Consider the following 20,901-nt stretch of genomic DNA (forward strand, 5'->3'; position numbering starts at 1 on the left):
GAAATGGAAGACAATAATCTATCCAATTCCTGGATATAAAAATTATCTTCAAGCCCGACCACATATGTTGGATGTATAATCAAAGAACTAAAAAATGTCTGTTGCTGTTTACAGCACACATTCAAAGCTTGTTAAAAGAGGAATCGGCATGGTCTGCATGAAAGCATGGCTAGATAAGTCATGCCATCATGAGGTTCAAGGCGGTATCGATATCCAAATTGAGCACCTAAAATCAGCCAAGTACCCCGATTCCCTTGTTTACAGCGTCTGGGAGGCCCTTCCGTAGAAGCTGGAGCCTTCAGGATAAACTAGTGCTACAGCACTTGAACAACAGCCAACGCTAGCCATTCTATATATCCACTGCATATCGGACAATTTGAAGAAAGTGGTTTCTAAGTAAAATATCAATGTTGTATTCTCAGCCCTGTGTAAGCTTTCAAAAATACACTCCCTCACCTCGAAAAGGAACCATACGCAGTGTGATAAGAGCCACGCCACTCGTCTCACTGAATGCGCTTTGAATGTTGTGTATAGGGTCCCCCTTAGTCGTGATAAAGTTTACATAGGACAGACAGGAAGATGCTTCAATGATAGGGCAAGAGAGCACACACTATCAATTAAGAACTCAGGAGGACACCTAGCCGAACATTGCAAAAGGTATGGGTGCACACCGGAATGTGCATACACATTTCTAAAGCGGTGACAAGACAGACTAGAAAGAGAAATTGGGTGAAAAGTGCATTAGCACGCCTTCTTTAGCACTTAACGACAAAGAAGTTGCCTTCCTGGAAGGATATGTGTAGTGTCCCAATTTACACACGTAGCAACTCGCTCTTTAAGCAATGTTATTGTTTCTTTGTTTATCTCTCATGTATGTCCCTGTTTACTGATGCAGCGCCTTGTTCTTTAAGTAATGTTATTGTTTCATGTTATTCATGTTTCATATACTTTGTAGCCGAGTGCCATCGGTTGGTTCATTGTTTTCTTGTCTTTTGTTTGTTTATTTACTCCTTCCAGATCCTGCTTTCCAGGGCAGCATCTTCTTTTTTTAGTTATTTAAGTCATTTTATTTAGATTTTTATAAGTTGGTGGATCTGCGAATGTGCTTTAACCTATCTTCACATATTTTTTTAGAGGCAAGCATTGTGCGGTGCAATAATCTCTGTTGTCTCTAATCACCTTTGGTATACTGGGCCACACGGATCTGTCATGGTGCATGTCAATGATGAGGATGTTTTGAAGGGGCTCTGGTGCCTTTGATATTTGGTGGCTTTATCATGAACGTGATACCCCAAGTTGGCCTCGTGCTTTACTTATAAATATCACGTTTCTTCAATAAACCTCAGTTGGCGCGGTAAGAAGGTAATTGAAGCGGACTGGTGAGAAGTTCTTTTTCACGAGTACATTGTTTCGAATCATGAACAAAGACAATACGCGCCAAAATGACCTAGGGACAACGTCAACATTCTCTTCTAAATACTCGACGAGGCCTTTTAGCTCTGGGTCTGCTCGTTGCTGTTCAATGAAGTCTTCCATGCTTATTATTCCAAGGAAGGCGCCGTCATCCTCGTCGCCTTGCGGCGGCGGGTAAATGGGGGCGTGTGACAGGCAATCGACATCAGAGTGTTTTCGTCTGGACTTGTAGATTACAGTGATGTCACATTCTTGCAGTCTGAGGCTCCACCGTGCTAGCCATCCTGATGGGTCCTTTAAATTAGTTAGCCAACACAATGCGTGATGGTCACTGACAACTTTGAATGGCCTGCCATACAGGTAAGGGCGGAATTTTGCTGTAGCCCAAATGATGGCGAGGCATTCCTTTACAGTCGTAGAATAATTGCCTTCCGCTTTTGAAAGTGACCGGCTAGCGTAAGCTATCACCCGTTGAAGTCCGTCTTTCCTCCTGACTAGGACGGCCCCGAGGCCTAGGCTGCTGGCGTCAGTGTGGATTTCGGTGTTGACGTCCTCATCGAAGTGCGCAAGTACCGACGGCGACTGCACAAGTCTTTTGAGTTCTTCAAATGCATCGGCCAGCGGTGTTTCGCACTTGAAGTTGACATCAGGTTTAGTTAGATGTGTCAGCGGCTCAGTGATGCATGAAAAGTCCTTGACAAAGCGCCTGTAGTAGGCACACATGCCAAGGAATCTACAAACTGCCTTCTTGTTGATGGGTTGCGGGAACTTTGTGATTGCAGCTGTCTTCTGTGGGTCAGGGCAAACTCCCGATTTGCTGATGACGTGACCTAGGAACAAAAGCTCATCGTAAGTGAAGCAGCACTTTTCTGGCTTCAGAGTGAGCCCTGATGACTTGATGGACTCTAGTACTGTCGCAAGCCGCCTAAGGTAATCGTCAGAATTTCCGGCGAAAAGGATGACGTTCTCCAAGTAAACAGGACACATTTGCCACTTCAATCCTGCTAAAACCGTGCCCATGACAGGCTGGAATGTTGCAAGTGCCGAGCACAGTCCGAGCGACATGACCTTGAACTCGTAGAGGCTGCCTGGTGTGATGGAGGCAGTCCTTTCGTGATCTCTCTCGTCAACTTCTATTTGCCAGTAGCCAGACTTGAAGTCTATCGATGAGAAATATTTAGCGTTGCAGAGCCAATCTAATGCGTTGTCTATCCATGGGAGGGGGTATACATTCTTCTTCGTTATCTTGTTCAGTAGACAATAATCGATGCAGAAACGTAGGGTTTTGTCCTTTTTCTTCACCAAGACTACAGGAGATGCCCATGGGCTTTTCGACAGCTGGTTGATGTCGTCTCGCAGCATTTCGTCGACTTTTTGCCTAATAGCTTCATGTTCTTCTCGCATCGAAACTCGGTAAGGGCTCTGGCAGGGTAGTCGAGCGCACTCTTCGGTGATTATGCGATGCTTTGTGACTGGTGTTTGTTGAATGCTCGATGACGTCGAAAAGCAGTCTTTGTATCGTCGGAGCAGAATTCTGAGCTGCTGCTGCTTAATCATGGGGAGACTTAGATTTATGTCGAAGTCTGGTTTGGGAACTATGGTTGTCGAGGTAGATGCGGCAGAATCCGTGAGGACAAACGTATTGTTTGTTTCCAAAATTTCCTCGATGTGCGCGATTGTTGTGCCCTTGTTGATACGCTTGAACTCCTGGCTGAAGTTGGTTAGCATCACTTCCGCTTTCCCTCCGTGGAGTCGAGCGATCCCCCTTGCAACGCAAATTATGCGGTCGATCAGTAGACGTTGGTCGCCCTCAATGATGCCTTCTATGTCAGCGGGTGTTTCAGTGCCAATGGAAATAACAATGCTAGAGCGCGGTGGGATGCTCACTTGATCTCCGAGCACACTCAAGGCGTCGTGACTAAGAGCACTCCGGCAGTATCGCTTGATCCTCCGACAGAGTTATCGACTTCAACTTCACGTCGATGATTGCGCCGTGTTGGTTCAGGAAGTCCATGTCGAGAATGACGTCTCATGAACACTGTTAAAGGATAACGAAGGTGGCAGGGTTAGTCCGGTCATGAATGGTAATTCTTGCCGTGCAGATTCCAGCCAGCGTAATGAGGTGTCCTCCAGCGGTCCGAATTTGAGGGCCTTCCCATGCAGTCTTAACTTTCTTCAACTGGGTGGCGATGGGTCCACTCATGACGGAGTAATCGGCTCCTGTGTCCACTAAGGCGGTGACTGCATGGCCATGGAGAAGCAAGTCAAGGTTGGTAGTTCTTTGTCTTGCGTTGCAGTTAGGTCTTGACGTCGGATCACGGCTGCGTCGCGTTTACCTGTGGCTGGTACGTGGCGTTGTCAGGTCGTCTTTCGTCGACATAGTCTTTCCTTTCAGACTTCGTCGGGATGCCGACGTCTAGTTGATATGTCGTCTAGACAAGATTTTCAGTGTCTTCGGCAGGCGGAAGATCTTCGTCAGTTCGACGAACAGCAACCGCACCCCCATTGGTTACTGGTTTTAGTTTTCCGGATATGGGCTCGCAGAGCGGCCCAGGGCTGGGCCAGTGTATGGAAGACACTGCAACGCCAGGTAGCGGCCTGGTGATGACGAATGGGAGGGTCGTCGAGGATTCCACTGAGTAGCGGCAAGGTAGTCAGCGATATCACAAGGGCGTTCACCTGGCTGAGGGCGTGAAATGTTGACGTCGAACCCTTGTAGTCCCATTTCGCGGTATGGGCATCGGCAGTAGATATGTCCGGCTTCCCCGCAGTGATAGCAGAGCGGGTGGTGGCCACGAGCACGCCAAATGTCCGTCTTTCTCATGCGGCTGTGCTGGGCGATGGGCGGGCGTGCTGGCGGTGGTGGACGACGGAATTACGGCGTTACAGGGCCCTGGCGGGGTCGCAGAGGGGGACCTTGACGACGGCGTAGGTCATCGCTTCTGGTATGGTAAGCGGCAATTCAGGCTGCACTTCGGAAACGGCCAGTGATCGTCGAAGTTCGTCCTTGACGATGTCAGTGACTGAGGACAGCTGAAGTTGCGACGACGGAAATATCTTGAGCAGTTCTTCGTGCACAATGACCCTGATGTTCTCTTGGAGGTCACTGGAGCCCAGTGCTCGGATGACGCACTGTGGCATGAGCACTTGGCGGTTATATTGCCTAGTGTGCATTTCTAGAATTTTCTCAATCGTTGTTGCCTCTGTCAAGAACCAAGCTATGGTCTTCGGTGGGTTACGGATCAGTCCAGTGAAAAGTTCTTGCTTTCACCTCGCATCAAGAAACAGACTTTTTTATCTTCGGACATTTCTGGGTCGGCGTGCCCGAAAAGACGGGTCATCTCTTCCGTGAAGATGGTGATGGTCTCATCGGGTAGTTGCCCTCAGGTTTCCAGCAGAACTTCGGCCCTTTATTTTCGGACAACGCTCGTGAACGTCCTCAGGAAGTTACTGCGGAACAAGTCCCACGTTGTAAGGGCGGACTCCCGGTTCTCGAACAAAGTCCTCGCGGCATTTTCCAAGTAGAAGTACACATATCATAGCTTACCCTCAGAGGTCCAGTTGTTGAAGGTCGAGATCCTTTCGAAGGTTTCGAGCCAGGTTTCCAGATCCTCCGACATAGCTCCACGGAAGGTAGGGGGCTCTCTGGGTTGCTGAAGCATGATGGGTGACGCTGGGCCTGCCATTGTGGTTGTTGAGCTGGCCACGGTCTTCCTGGTGGCATCAAGTCTGTGCTCTGTAGGCAGTCTTTGCCGTCTGTGGCTAGCTCGCTGCATCTTGGTCAAGACGAACATTCGGAGTGACCACCACCGCTACCGGTCCTGGAGGCTAGCAAGAGTACCACTTGAAAACAGTTTTCTATTATGTTCAGCTAAATGAATGCTTTTTATGTCATTTTAGCCCCGTTTTTAGTCCACTTCATTTACCATTTTGAAGTAAAATATTTGGATGCATCTGCTCATTTTGCCAATTATTCTTCTGATAAGACGAACAAATTTTCATGGTCCCTTCAAGTTCGTCTTAAAGGGAGTCTACTGTACTTTTAAGCAGTCTACAGCCAGAGAAACATGACAAAGAATTTGATGGATCAGCATGCACCTAGAGACTATATCTTCTCTTCCTGGACATTCCCACAAGCAGTGTACTGGACAGATCTCAAAGGTAGTAGAGTGCTTGATAATTAAAAATTATGGGGTTTTACGTGCCAAAATTACTTTCTGATTATGAGGCACGCCGTAGTGGGGAACTCCGGAAATTTGGACCACCTGGGGTTCTTTAACGTGCACCTAAATCTAAGTAAACGTGTTTTCGCATTTCGTCCCCATCGAAATGCGGCCGCCATGGCCGGGATTAGATCCCGCGACCTTGTGCTTAGCAGCCCAACACCATAGCCACTAAGCAATCACGGCGGGTAGAGTGCTTGATAATAATAGTTAGATTAACATACACGAAGAATCCGAAAATCGCGTTATGAACCCCTAAGAACTACTTGCTGCAAAATCAAGAACTACGATGCTCATTCTTCACAGTGTCCTGTTACCTACCTGCACAGGAAGCTTCACCAGTAGTCAGGTTTTTTTTTTTCAGTTTTTGTAAATGAAACAGGCATATGACACTGACTGAATATGATGAGAAAAGAGGTGATATGCACTAGCAGAGACTTAATAATTAAATAGTCTACCTGGCGTAAGACGACTGCTTTCAGTGCCCCATCAGAAGTGCTCAATGCAGTCACAAAATGCTGCTTGTGAGCGGAAAGTAATGCAGATGGTGGAAACCCATCAAGAAGCTTTCCAAGCAGCTCACTGAGTTCATCTAAAGTATTCCTGAAAAAAAAAAAAGCAAGGAAATAAATACTGTCAGGACTTGCACAGCACAAACAAAACCCGAAGCCCAAATGACCAACAGCTGCAGACACGCGAGCAAACGTATACAAATTTTGACATGGAACATGAAAGACAACATCAATATCTGGTGTGAAGATGCACTTCCAGCAAAAATTACATTATGATCTTGGCCACTTGGACCTCAAAAAAGAATAACATTAAATTCGATATAAAGGCTTATGCTAATTTGTTGTGCCATATTTACATCATGGTCATAAAAGTAAAAAATGTACAAGCTCCTAGCAAAAAGAAAAAAGATGTCCCCCCATTTATTTGTTATGCAGTACCATTGATACAGCTCCATTAAGCTCTGGTCAAGTGGAATACTCAAACATACACTTTTATTGGGAAAAAGTTTATTGTAAAACTCAGTTGTCAAAAAAAAAAAAAAAGATATTCCAAGTCGTGGTTAGTCACAGTATATTTAAATATAGGCAATCACAAAGTAGGTTTAAAAATATTTTCAATAATGTCTAATAAGGTTGAATTACATTACAAACTAATACTAAAACCACCAAAGCTTATTTTTCTGTATTATACGATACAGTACCATCTATAAATAGCCTAGCACACAGATTCTTGTTTAGAAAAACATTGTTCCACTGTATAAATGCAGACTTGGAGCATGTTTAGCGATGAAATTGTATTCTACTACAGATGACACAAATGCAGCAGCACTCATGGGTCATAATTTTTCTTAGAATGTAGGGAGAAAAAAGAAAGAATAGGAGCGTACAAGCCAAGCACATATTGTAAACAAGCTCGGAGACACCCATACTGCTAAACAATTTGGGCAGCACAAAGCTCAGGGGCTTCTTTAAAAAGCAACACTGCTCGAACTTGCACATCACCCAAGGACATCCCAGTACTGGTGCGGTTGTCTGCATAATGTCCTATATTTTTTTTTTCGGTTTTCTTAAGCGATTCCTACTACTTTTGACTTTTACAATAGACACACACATAAATATGACCTGCAAAGTGAGAGAAGACCCCGCTTGCACAATATTAAAGCCGCAAGACTGAAAGTTGCACCACAAATGCATGGTTGTACCACGAATGATGCCACATGTAAAAGGAACTTTGCAGTCTCTAGGAGATGAGAGATGAGTGTGAAGCGACAACACGATCAGTGTGCTAATAACCTTCGTTAGTGTTCTCACTAACAAAGTCCGATAACCGTGCTTTGGCAGTCGCTAATCAAAGAGACAATCAAATACTGCACTCGTGCATGCACGTACGCAGTGCGAGCTTGTAGTTCACCTTGCGTCATCTGTCAAGCTACGTATTAACTTTGCCTTTACCGGCAATGATTTTCTTGCGCGTCATATTGCAATGTGCTTGACCTATTTGCTTTGAAGTTCCTTTATGCAAATCAAAGTGGATAAACATTCCAGAGGGTAGGAGATATTTAAAGTAAAAATCGCCGATTTTAGAGAAAACCACGCCGACACCGGTTGCTACCCGAGGCTGTCGCACTGCACGTTATCACGTCTCAGTAACTCGAGAATAAACAACTATCAGGTGAACCTTTTCAGGGAATGCGAGTTTTCGGATATGACCCTCTCACTACGATTCTTTACGACAAACAGGCAGCAACAGAGGTCTGAAGATAGCTTGACTGCAAGACAAGATGCCGAGTCATTAGAACGTCCGAGAAAAAAAAAATTTTTGTGCCTGCACAAGTAAAATTGTCTCGCTTCAGCTCTTGCTAGCCTTTGTTTCGTTGACTTTTTCCCTGTGTTTCTAGTTTCTTAGCCGTACTTTCTCGCATGTTCACACTCGAGTAAATAACAGCACAGAAGAGAAGCACACATATTTACCCGTTAAACGTGCTAGAACAGCTGAACAAAGGGCTTAGATCAAGGTCTTTCGATACGTTATAAATATTTTCTGCGCGCGTTGCACTCAAAATTGCTTTCGCTTCAGCTAAGTTTTCACAGGAACTCCTTTCTGAAATGTCTCTCAGCAATGCAGCAAGCACCACCTTCAGATCAGCCGCCATCTTTACCAATGATGCTAAAAATGAAATCAAAGAAGGTTGGTTTCGTAATGAAATAGTCCTCACGGTCCTCACCACTTCTTAATCTACAACTTATAATTTAAAAAAAAGACGAAACACAAAAATAAATATTAATATTGGTAAAAACAATGTGTTTTTACAGGTTGACGTGACCACATAGCGGACGCCGGACGCCCTGCCTGTGGCCCTCTGCTTGCTTCCTCAGAACGTGCAGGAACGTGCAGGACACTGTGCATCCCCGTGGTGCCTCCTCTCCATGCTCCTCGCCATCCACATTCGCTGTGGCGCGTGGTCAGAGAACGTTTGTTGTTACGGCAGCAGTTGCGCTGTCCGTGCTGTGGCCGGTGGCTAGTAGGAGAATAGAGTGCAACAACATCAACGATTCCGGCAGATTGCTGCGGTGTTGGTCTGGACCCGCCTTGACAATCACTTTACCACGAATGTCATTCTCTCGAGCGCTAGTTCAAGCGTCCGATCTGCAGAACGCATGAATCAAGAGGAACGGAGGTGCCCTGTGGGTCCTATTGTGAAGCTTTGACAACCTGCACACCAGCTCAAACAAGATGACTTCAATGCCTCAGGCACTTCGCATTTTAGAAAACTCTCACGTTAACCGTGGTTTCTCTGAAGAAGCTTGTGACTGTGAATCGAGCAGCGCAACCCCGGACGGATGCAGTGACAAGTCGTACGAACCGGAATGGGCTGAGAATATTGGCCCAAAAGGCGAATTGTTCTTCATTGAACCAAGGTACAAGTCGTCATTCGGGACAAGATCCGTCGCTGCCTCCGACAAGAGTTCCGGAAACGACTCTCAAGTTGCGCGTTCCAAAGGTTTCGGCTCTGAAGCTAAAAACAAGATCCGAAGCTTAGTAGGACGCAAAAAGGTTAAACATCACAGTGGGGATGCTCAGCTCGACGTTTCGCAGTGTCGGAAAGAGCCATCGCTGCGCTCCTTCAACAAAGCAGAATGTATCGAAGTGTTCATTGACGTCGATCCGGCCCGACACAACTATGGACGAAGGGCGACAATCTGCGAGGCGCTCTTTGGCATAATACCTGGAAGTCTACCGCCGAGGCTTGCCACCGCTGAAATGCTTGGTGAATGCTCACCAGTAATGGTGCAAGGACTTTTGCCAGAAGGCGAGGCCATTAAGACAGGAGCTATTAAAATCGGAGATGTCCTGAGAAGTGTCGATGGCTCAAGTGTGAATGAGAAGAACATCGATAGCATTCTGCGAGGCATTTCCAAAGCACAGAAGGTAAAGCTTCAATTTGTTCGCCCTGAAGAGAACACACTTGCGGGATGCGACAAGTACACGTGCCCTCAGAGTATCGATACTCAAAGCTCACTTATAAAGCAATTGTCTGGAGACAGTGCAATTGTTCAGCAAGTGAAACAGCAACTTCACCAAATACCGCATGCATTCCTCTACCAAGGATTCTGCAGTGACATGCACCAGCAGAGTGAGCCAGCACGTCGAACTGAGCATTTTTATAGATTTCCTGATCATGATCATACACTTTCGAACCTTAGGGGCATGTTTGTGACTCTGAGTTGTGTGCTTGGAGATGTTACTGCAACCAAGCCACAGGGCAGCAGCCTCACTGTGGACGGTCATTTGGTTCATGTCGCCTACTTTCACAAAGAGAACGGCATAGCTGTCCTCTGTCTTCCAGCAGCACGTGCAACCCCAGAAGAAGTTCATATTTTTCTTTTGGACATTGTTAAGCTATTGAAGTTGGAATACAGGTCATTGTCACAGGCCTTCAGCACCGTAGAGGCTCATAGCTGCATTGACCTATTCTTGCTCCACTTCTTTCGGGAAATGCTTTTAGACCCTGGACAAGAAGGTAACAAGCTCAGGTTCATACGTTCCTTACCTCATGTACATTGGTTGCATCTTCCCATGGAAGCGCAAGCTCACGTTGACACTGTGCTAAGTGAGCTCGAATCGGCAGACGTGTCTGAGGCATTTGATCGTTCATCCAGGTGCTTTACATTCCTTGGCTCATGTGCTTTCTATAAGGGCTTCCTTCTTGGGAACCACTTGCCCAAGGATTACCTTGAAAGTGTATGTCTGTATTGCCGCCACTACCAGCTACTGACGCTCACAAAAGAAGAATCAGTTGGGCAGGTGGTGGTGTGGAAGGAAATTTACCTTCAAGATGACTTTGCGACTGTTCGGCATTTTGTGCTTATTGTGGGGCTTAAGCATAGTCTGATACTGTCACTTTTAGAAGTTGGTGGCTGCGCATCTGTTTCTGAGGAGAATCCTGCACCTGATGCATTTTACATTGACAGAGTTCAAAATTCTTTGCTGCAGCTTGAATCTCTTGGGGTGCTCTCTGTGGCTGAAGGTTGCCTTTTGAATCGTGGCCCTGCACCTGGCTCAACAGCCAGTTCTGCAAGCTCCAAGAGCTGGTGTCAGAGTTCCATGAAAGACAGTCATTCAAGCTTGTCCCTCTCAGTTCCTCCGTCACTCTCCCCAAGACGCGCAAGAAAGAGTAGTAGTGATGTAGAACAGTGTTATCTTTTGCATTGTACAAGCAACCACTTTGACTGTTCTGAGCATGACCCCCAGATGAGCAGAAGCTACAGCAGCTGTAGTGAATCAAATGGACTACGTGCCAGACATTGCTCTATTTCCACCAGTTCTGATTGTGACTCCCGCACCAGTGGCAGTGATGTCTACCAGGGACGGGATGAAAAATTGCAGAGAGCATTCACCAGCAGTTACGACCTGAGCAGCCTCCGTCGCAGCCTCGAAGATGGCAGCAGTCAAGGCCAAAACCAGGCACAATCGTCACAGTCGGTGACCTGTGCTGATGAAAATCTTGTTTTTCACTACCTCAGTATAGATATGGCAGAGGGTGTCTTTGTAGCACCAGTAGAATGTGTGCATAAGAACAATCTGGGTGCTGAGATTGTTGAAAACTTCTACCGATGTTGCCTAGAAATCAGGAAAGTATTTAACAGTACAGCAAAAGACACACGAACTCCAAGGGAAGATGAAATAGAGTGTGAGAGCAAGTTCCTTTCAGACAGGAGCCTTTCATGTGTAAAAGAGCATGGAGTGCTTTTTACCTGCCCGTCTTCCAGTAGTAGCAGAAGCCGGGCCAAGGGTCCAATTTCATACTGGGTTGTGGGCCGTCTCTTTGCTGACAAATGTCCACCGAGGGAGGTTTATGTCTGTATGCATGAGGACGCTTCTTCAACTGCATTGGAGATGGCATTCAGGCTGTCCTTTGGCTTGCAGATATAAGCTGCACCCTTGTCTTTCATAGTCCTCTTTGATGAGCTACTATAGAGGTGTAAGGTTAAGCATGTTCCGCTATATTTATAACCACATATTCATTTGGCATTACTTTTGTTGTGCTTTATTTATTTGTAGCATTGCTGTTTGGCATGTCGGATGTTGCATGTCACAACTGTGTTTGAAGTGTTCACTTGGCTGCCTAATAGGTTGCCTATAATTAGGAGTTGGTGCTTTGCGTTAAAAGCAGAAAACACACACAAAAAAAGAGTATGTTGAATTCAGGTTGGGACAACATGAAACTATTCCACTTGGTTTTCATTCCAACTCCGCCATTAGTCTTCCATGATTGATCAACATGGCCCGGGCCCTGCCCATATTAATGGCGGATTTAGAATAAAAAGAAAGTGGGATAGTTTTACGTTATCTCGGCCCTATTCCCAGAACTTAACTTTTAACTGAGAAGTGTCACTATTCATTTTGGCACAAGAAAAAAATGAAGAAAGGGTAAACATTATGTACTTGCAAATTTTGTGATGGTAAAGTGTGATAACAGGTGAGCAGTACAAGTTCAGCATAGGATTAGTGCTAATTTTATGAGTAAATGGCAAAAAGTGCACCCTAAATTATAAATTGGTTACATTCCCTATGAACTGAAATTATTGCTTTCTCCTTGTCATAAAACAAGAGACAATTTTGGTTGGATACCCACCCAAAATTTCAATCGTGTTAGTAGATGTTTAAAGTAAAAGTTAAATACACTTCTCATTGCAGCCACCATTTTTAAGAATAATCAGAGTTCCATGGATTGGTATGTACAAAAGATGCATACATGTCATGGCAGTATCACCCCGATTCAATCTTGTGTTTCAGCGAACACTTTCAAAAATTCTTAATGGAAAAACTTTATTGCTCTGTATCTCGGAGAGATTGGCGGTGGGCCAGTGTCTTAATGTCTTGAGTCCTGGCCGCTTCACAAGGTTGGCGCCCCTATTCCAGGGCACCGCTGAGTCTTGCTGCCTCACAGGCGTGCTGCACAATTGCCCGTTGGGCTGCGAGCTTGCTGCTGGTGAGCAGACCCTCCCATTGTTCCGCACTTGGGTTATTCACTTTATGGAATGCGAAATTACGCTTGCATTCCCACGTGATGTGGTATAACGTGGGGGTTGCCCCGCACCACGGACATGTATCCCTGTACTGAGTAGGGAACATTTTGTGTAGTGTGTGCAGGTTGAAAAACGTACCTGCTTGCAGTCTTCGCCAGCTGACTGCCTCGTGTTGTGTGAGCGATGTGTGGGGTAGGGGGTATTTAAGTCTCCTTCCTCTGTAGTGGTTAAGTAATTCTGCATATGTCGGCTCCACCGTTAAGGGGGCCTCTAGGGTTTCAGACTGCCCTGCTCGGTGCGTGAGTTGGCGAACTAGGCTGTCCACCCTTGAGTTGTCCTCTATCCCGGTGTGTGCCGGTATCCAGAAGATCCTATGTTTTATGTTTTTGTTAGGATGCTCTGTTTCGAGGAGGACTCTCAGTGCTTCCTTACTAACTCTGCCTTGTATGTAGTTCCTACATGTTGCTTTGGAGTGTGTTAGAATTGTCAGAGATTTGTTCCTGCGGTAATCTTCAGCCGCCGGTAGAGCTATGGCGACTTCTTCCCCCTCCGTTACCGTGCAGTTTCTCAGGGTCGCGCAGCTAATTGGTTCTCCCGTGTGGTCTACCACTGCTGCCACGACTCTAAACATTCTAGTATTGCGGTCCCATGGATATATGGCCGCGTCTGTGTATACTGTGTTTTCTAGTGTGGCTAGGTTTCGTTCCACGTAATCTGCTCGTGCCTGCCTTCTGGCGGCGTGGAGATTTGGGTCCATGTTTCTCGGTAGGGGGCTAATCTCCAGTGTCTGGCGAACGCTACCTGGGACGCTAGCTGCCCGATCCTCTATTCCGTCTGTGTTATTCTTTTTAGAAGCTTGCGGCCGGTGGCAGTCTGCTGGAGCCTGGTGATCTGTGCATTGAGCTGCGCTTCTGCGAGTTCTTCGAAGGTGTTGCTTAGGCCCATCTGTAACAGTTTATCGTTGGGCGTGTTTCTTGGCAGATGTAGCGCCGTCTTATCCGCTTTCCTTAGTGGCGTTTCCATCTGTTCTTTTTCGTGCTTGGTCATGTTGTGGTACGGGAGCGAGTACGTGACTCTGCTGACCACCAGGCTTCTGACCAGCTTGATTGTGTCTCCTTCTCTCATTCCGCTTCTTCTTTGAGATACCCTCGTTATCATTCGGCTTACTTGTTCTGTCGATTTTTTTAGTAAGCTGATTGTGTGGCTGCATTTCTTGCTTCCTTGAATCCACATGCCTAGGATGCGTATCATGCTCCTTTCAAGTATGTTTTGTCCCTCTAGTTTTACTATTAGTTCTTCCTCGGTGGGGTTTCTTCCCACTCTCAGGATTTCTGATTTTTCAGTGGAGCACGCCAGGCCCCTTTCTCTGACATATTCTTCCACGCACTTGGCCGCTTCCTGCAGTTTTTCTTGCTTCTGTCCTAGGGAGCCTCGATTGACCCAGACCGTGATGTCGTCAGCATATATTGCATGCTGGATGCCATCAATCTTGCTGAGTGTTCGAGCCAGTCCAATCATTGTGATGTTGAAGAGTGTTGGTGAGATCACGGAGCTTTGCGGCGTGCCTTTGCGTGGGGCGGTAAAGACGTCACTTCGCAGATCCCCCAATCCCACCGTTGCCATTGCGTTTGGTCAGAAAGGCCCTCACGTAGTCGTGGATTCTCTTGCCGCAGTTGGCGTTGTTCAGTCCTTCCATGATAGCTTCGTGGCTAACGTTGTCGAAGGCCCCTTTGATATCTAGGGCCATGAAAATGTTTTCGCCTGCTCTGGGTGCAATTCTAGTTCATGAGGTGGTCTACTCAGAGCGGCAAACACTATTTGCACAAGAAATTGAAATGCATAATAGACTAATTAAAAAAATAATTAAGTTATAACTAATTACCTTATGGCACATATTGCAATTTACAAATTCTAGCTGGGGAGCTCGCAAAGTAGATCCACTTGGAACAAATTCTCAGGATGACACAAGTTTCAAGATATTAATTCCCGAACGTTGCAGAGAAATGCGTTGGTGTTCAAGTTACTTTATTAACAAAATGTCATTTTATGCCTTCAAGCACAAAAGATTAAAACTTAATTAGTGTATTTTTGTTAATTAGTAGATTATGCATTTCAATTTTTTGTGCCAGTAATGTCTGCCTCTTCGAGTAGACCAGCTCCTGAACTAGAATTGTGCTATCTGTCACAGGCGACCGTTAAGAATTCTTGAAAGTGTTTGCTGAAACATCCGGTATATATACACATACATACACATGCACACACCTTATTTAGTACTACAGCAATTTCACATTAATAAACAAGGGCGTCAGTATATCACCTTAAGCTAGACATACACTCTCTATTCCAAAAAGGACAGATGAACTTCCATGTAAATAATTGCCACAAAAAAAGTGGTGCACCCTTTGTGGAGACAAAACAAGGGAAAAAATGTGAGGCTTTGATTAAAAGATATTGTGATGCATGCTCACAAAAAATATGGAAGCTGGCTCCAAACAAAGATCTGCAAAATATATATATGTGCATTAATAAAAGCACTGCTGAACCATACTGAGTAATCATTGCTGTACGTTGGGCAAATTGATTGCCGACATTACAAAATATGCTTGTAGCGCTAAGAAAGACGAAACACGCACTAAATGCACAGGACGGGTACTGGTCCTGTGCATTTTGTGTTTGTGTTTTGTCTTCCTCAGGCCTGTGAAAACGCACTTCATAATGCTCTACCGAGTAAACTCTAGTTCGTGAGATGACTGAGAAATGCCTTGTTGCTCTGCCATATGTATCGCTTCATTTGTTTCGTTCCTGGGGACTGAGTAAGCGTATATATGGACTTGTCTGACCTTACAATACAGCGGTGTTCACTTGCTTAGCATAGTGCACTTATTACTTTTAGACTTTTTTTTTTTCTGACAGAATGGGATACAGAAACGCAATTTGTTCTTCACGATAACTGAAATTTTAGGAGTAAAAAATTAGGAGCCAACATGCATTGTCTTTTTACATCGTATTTACATTTGTTTACCATGATGGGAAGTGGCCTCTCTCTCTCTCTCTGTGTGTGTGTGTGCACGCGTGCACATACACTTAAGCACTTATTAAAACGGATATCTTTCTACAGAAATCTTCCTTTTGTATTTAGGTTGGCCCTTTAACCCTCTGTTGTTTGTTGAATTTTAGGGCCATTGTAAAGAATAGTTAATGGGCTCCTTATGCTTCCTGTATATCAAATAAAAGTATATAGAAGTGCCAAGCACATAATTGGATAAATTATGGAAGTCGGAGGCGTTTTGCCACTTTGTAACATTATTAAGTTGGAGTCCACACCTATCTAGTGTAAATAATTTAGAAGCATTTCTATTGTTTTGACTGCTTCTGAATGTTCACATTTTTGTTAAGCTGAGAACTGTAGTGGTTCATGTCTTGTTTAAAGAGCAATTGCATGCTGGTCCTGAAGGGGTAAGTTTCAAAATGGTAATGTCTCAAGAGTGGTATGTTCCCAGAGGGTAGTATGGCACATTAAAGGGCCTTGCATTTATATTATGGAAGCCACATATCATTCTGAGAAAGGTATGTCGCCCATCAGTAACGTATGGCCCTAGAGGATTATAAGACGCAAAATGTTTAAAAGGCACTCGTTTTGGAGGATCAAGTAATAGTGTAAACTTGGCAATGTGGGATTGGAAATCAAAAGGTTGAGCAGTACTCGGACATTTGGTTGGTTGGTTACTTCATCCTCCAAAATGAGTGCCTTTTAAACATGGTATGCTTACATATGCGTGAAGCAAGGTGCCGCCAAAATCTTTTAGTGTTCTGCTGGTCTAGTACAGTCTCGTCAAACACCACCACCAGTCACCAAGCAACAAAGCTGAACCCAAAGTGACAATGCTGCACCACTTGCAGCAAGTTTATACTTGTTATGGACTAGTGGTCTAATGGTCTACTACATGTCTGTGGTGTCCACATTTACTGGCTGCTGGACTGAAAGCCTTGTTCATAAGACAACCCATAATCAGGCTTTCATTTAAAGGATTTAGGTGAACGTAGAGCAAAGTTATGCACATACTTAGCTCAGATATTTGGCTTCAAACTAAGAAAAGTTAAAGCTTCGAACAAAAACAGAAAACAGTGTTCTCACTCTGCCAAGCTCATGCATAATCCAAAATGCATATTCTTATTGACATGAGCACAATCTACAAAAAGTATTACAGATTAGCCAGGCCAATAAATAGGTTTCTTTAAAAAAAGTTCTTTGTTTCATGATCCCGAACACAAGTGGAAAAGATAGCAGTCAATATGTAAATTTTGCAAATGTTTATTGTCTTAGATTTGTCCATGTTTGAGCACCTTTTGTGCGAGACAAATGATGCATTAGTTTGTGTCATTTTGTGTGGCTGCTTTTAAATAAAAGTTTGATGTAGATAACTAAGGCTTACCCGAGATGTCATTTTACAGCTGCATACAAAAATGATGCTTTGTGCACCATGTTTACTACTTTTTAAACTTGTGTCAGCCGAAAATATGGGGAGGGGTCTTGCACTGTTGGCAATGGCCATTATCAATGAAATGTAAGGTGGAAAGCTGTGAATGAACTATAACAAGGCTTACTATTTGTAGAATGGCTTATTCTTGACTGGGATAATGCAATGATTCTATTCCAATGCTTTTTCTTTTAGTGCTTCGTCAGTGGTGCAAGCAGCACTCTGCCTACATTATCAGCAAGATAAGCTGGTCATTATCAGTAGATAAAAAAAATGGTTATGTTATGCCGGCTCTGAAGAATCTTGTCTTTACGCAAGCCTGTTTTGTGTACTTTGTGGTTATTTGTCTCTACCAAGTGAGTGTTAGCATTTTGTTGCATTTTAATCAAGCTTGAAATGCCACACCATGTTCAATTATCATGCATGCTTATTGCTTTTATACTCATCTGTCACACTCTATACTGTTGCACATAAAGTCCATCCCATTACTTGGAAAGTCTGATGCAATTTGCCTGTAGACCAGTAGTGCCTCATACTAAGGTGTCACTGGGTGCCTTTCTGAACAGAAAACCTATGACGGAACCTCTTTGTCGAGTCACGTCTTTTTCACCTAGTCTAGTTGCACTGCCAAGATCCAAACACTTGCTTCACAAGTTAACATGTCTGCTCATTGCCAAACACAAAAGAAAAAATTTTGATGCCCTTTAGGGCATTGTTATAGGAATGTGTGCAGCTGTTGAGAAGTTTCTAAATTAATCATGAAGATTTTCTAGCTCAATTCTTAAATATTTCTTACTTTACTTGTGCTTTATTCACATTTTTATTAGTGTATCATTTTAGATTTGACTAATTATTTTGCTAACGCATCTGATTCTTGGCCAATCCGCCGTAGTGCACACATAAAGGCATATTGCCCAAGTACTGCATTTGTGCAAATATATTTGCAGCCGGGGTACTTTGGAGGATACGTATATGTAAAGAAAGAAAGGGGGGAAGGGTGATTTTAATGCGCAATTCTTGACAACCGTAGCGGCAGGCTTCAAGGAGAACACTGCACGATGCTGCTCGGAGGGGTTAGGTGCAATTGCGCTGATAAGGGCCCAGTAAGGTTTTCCTTCCACTGCTGGGTTCTTCTTGCTGTTTTCATCTGTTGTCATTGGCTATCCTTGAGCTGCTGCCCTGTTGTCGTGCTTCGGTATTCCGGGACTCAAGGTCGTGGGTGTGAATAATTTGAACTGAATTTAATTGCAGACAGACATTAAAGGGTACACTGCGAGTACATTGTCAACAAGGAAAGCGAGTGCACATGGTTAATTAATGTGGCTGAGCAAAGGCCTCAGGGCAGTCCGTCGCTCCGATCGGGCACTTGGGAGATCGGTCCATCCAGCGCTGGTCTGGTCTGCACTAGAGGTTACACTGCGAGTATATTGTTCACAAGTGAGTGCGCATGGCTAATGAATGCGGCTGAGCAAGGGCCTCGGGGCAGTCCGTCACCCAATCAAGCACTTGCATCGTCCGTTTTGTCTCTCAAGTCTCGGACCACATTACCCGCTCAGCCACGCATTCTCACCCCCAGCCCCGGGACCATGTGTCCGGGCAATGGAGGCATTGGTCCACACCAGCGGTGAGTGCCACTCAAAGCACCCGAGCCACCTGTGCTGCCTCGGCGCCAACCCAACCACTCCCCAAAAACTCCCTTCTCCAGATGCCACTGCTGCGCCATTTATGTCCGCTTGCAAGAACCAGTACATGAGAACCCCTGCCTTTCCCTTTTTCGTCGAACCGCGTCGACCCAACACCTTCCCAAAGTAGGCTTTGCAGGAGTTTTCAGGAAGCGACTTAAGTCAACAGCTCAACATTACCAGGCAACAAACCCGCAAATACAGAAAGAAGCCCGGACAAGACGAGTGCAAGTGCATTTCAACTAAACAAAAAGAATGCATACATGAGTGAACTAAGGTGAACCTTCGCAACAACCTTAGCCCGCAACTGGTCGTTGTACTTTTAGCGCCGTTGTAGCCACCTTCATGGTCGCCTGCTTACGTGCAGTTCAGAACCATGATGTTGGAACCATTTGTAAATATTTTCTTCCCTTTTTTTCTCTATTTTTTTTCCTTCTCTCGATGCGGCCCACAGACAGTGGCATATGCGCAGACCACTGTCATATATGGGTAGGGGCGGCTTAAAATTCCGCCGAGCAGTGTGCTGCGATCGGCAGCGATGTGCATTTTTAAAACCTTATAATAAATTACACGCTTTATGCGAAGCACTTAAATGTGTCAATTAACGATCAGAAGGACCTACTCTAACAATTCAGTACGCTTGTAGAAAATCGTCAAAATCGTTTCAAGATCCCTCTAAGGTCCTCAATCATTTCTTGAAGGTCCCTGAAACGATTTTCATGATTTTCTACAAACGTACTGAGTCATTAGAGTAGGTCCTTCTTATCATTGATTGACGCACCTAAGTGCTCCGTGTAATTTACTAAAAGGTTTTAAAAATGTACATTGCTGCCGATCGCAGCACACTGCTCGGCGGAATTTTCAGCCGCCCCTACCCATATGACGTCATGTGGGCAAGCTATCCGATTGGCCGTCCAGGGCACATCATCGATAATTTTTCCACTTTTATGGCGAACAAATGACGTTCGTAATAGTTGGAATGTTAGTTGATGTGTTTCTATAAAAATAAAGTAACAGAAAGAGAATGCACAAGAAGAATTTCTTACTACACTTTAGCACTTCCGGCACACAGCAAAAAGCGTCGTCTGCTTGTGTTACGACGTACTCCATTTTGACGAGAGCTCCGCAATCTGAGTCGGTCTCAGTCTTTTCGCGAGCACTATGATTCAACTTTGTTGCGTTGTGGACTGCAAACGTAGCGACTGGCAATATGTCAAGCTGCGACATCGTGTCCCTCTGCAAGGCAGCAGACGAGCGAATTGGCTGCTGCGCATCGGACTGCCGCTATCCGATCAGCGTCAGGATTTGCACGTTTGAGGCCGTCATTTTACACCGGAAGATTACTAACGCAATAGCGTTTCGTTAGTCCGGTATTAGGACAAGCGCAAGGGGACAGGGTCTGGCCGCTTGACTGTGCCGTTTAACGGGATGAGCAGAAGCGCAAATGGTGATCATGTGAATGGTCTGCACGGTGCAGCCACCTGGTGGCACAGAGCTCAACCATACACAGTAGCAGTAACGAAATGTATTCTTTGCTGCTGGTGCAAATTTTTCGCAGGAGTGTAATCATCAACACGTTTTTGTAAATGTTTAAAATGTTTTATACTAGGTTAGAGCAATATTAGCGCTTTGTTTGGCTGGTTAAGCGCTGCGCCAGAAAGTGGCTGGACCGTGCAGGCCGCTCACATACGTCTACGCCAAGTTCCTTCATCAGCTTGAGTTTATGCAATGCCTTTAGGCCTCCAGCCATCTGTCGAAACGCCCAGCTTCCCTGTGGTTACCGGAATACCAGACACGTTCGGCGCTTCAACAGACTGCTCGCAACGCATGCTGCTTTGATAGCTCAGAGAACCGGAAGTCGACGACACGATGTGCCATCATGACGCAGAGCAAGTGAAGGCGGAGCTTAGCCCCGATCACTCGGCGAACGAGTAGATGAGAAAATGCATGACTGTGGAGGAGGGTAACTTGTAATCGTCCGTAGCTATCTTAATGCGAGACGTTTCACACAAATTGCGATGCGAATGATTAACTTTAGCTGTACCCTACGCGTCTACAAAAT

At 45.1% G+C, this 20,901-nt stretch overlaps 2 protein-coding genes across 11 annotated transcripts in view; one reads left to right on the top strand and one right to left on the bottom strand.

Annotated features, from left to right (window-relative positions):
* The window catches only part of LOC126548149 (26S proteasome non-ATPase regulatory subunit 5), a 79,851-nt gene extending 71,524 nt beyond the window's left edge, over positions 1 to 8,327 (bottom strand). For all 10 annotated transcript variants that reach the window (XR_008609373.2, XR_008609370.2, XR_007602871.3 and 7 more), the window contains exons 1-2: positions 8,120 to 8,327; positions 6,095 to 6,239 (exon numbers count right to left, since the gene is read on the bottom strand). Coding sequence is in view for 3 of the 10 variants with exons in the window: in XM_055063737.2 (XP_054919712.1) it covers positions 6,095 to 6,239; positions 8,120 to 8,301 (327 nt within the window). In the remaining 7 variants the exon portion in view is untranslated. The remainder of the gene's footprint in view (positions 1 to 6,094; positions 6,240 to 8,119) is intronic.
* A 145-nt stretch (positions 8,328 to 8,472) lies between these two features.
* in (inturned planar cell polarity protein) lies at positions 8,473 to 17,645 on the top strand. Its single transcript, XM_055063735.1, has one exon. The coding sequence runs from the start codon at positions 8,883 to 8,885 to the stop codon at positions 11,580 to 11,582; it is 2,700 nt and encodes an 899-aa protein (XP_054919710.1). The 5' UTR covers positions 8,473 to 8,882; the 3' UTR covers positions 11,583 to 17,645.
* The last annotated feature ends 3,256 nt before the right edge of the window (positions 17,646 to 20,901 follow it).

The sequence above is a fragment of the Dermacentor andersoni genome, chromosome 1 (assembly GCF_023375885.2).
Source record: "Dermacentor andersoni chromosome 1, qqDerAnde1_hic_scaffold, whole genome shotgun sequence".
Taxonomy (NCBI): Eukaryota; Metazoa; Arthropoda; class Arachnida; order Ixodida; family Ixodidae; genus Dermacentor; species Dermacentor andersoni.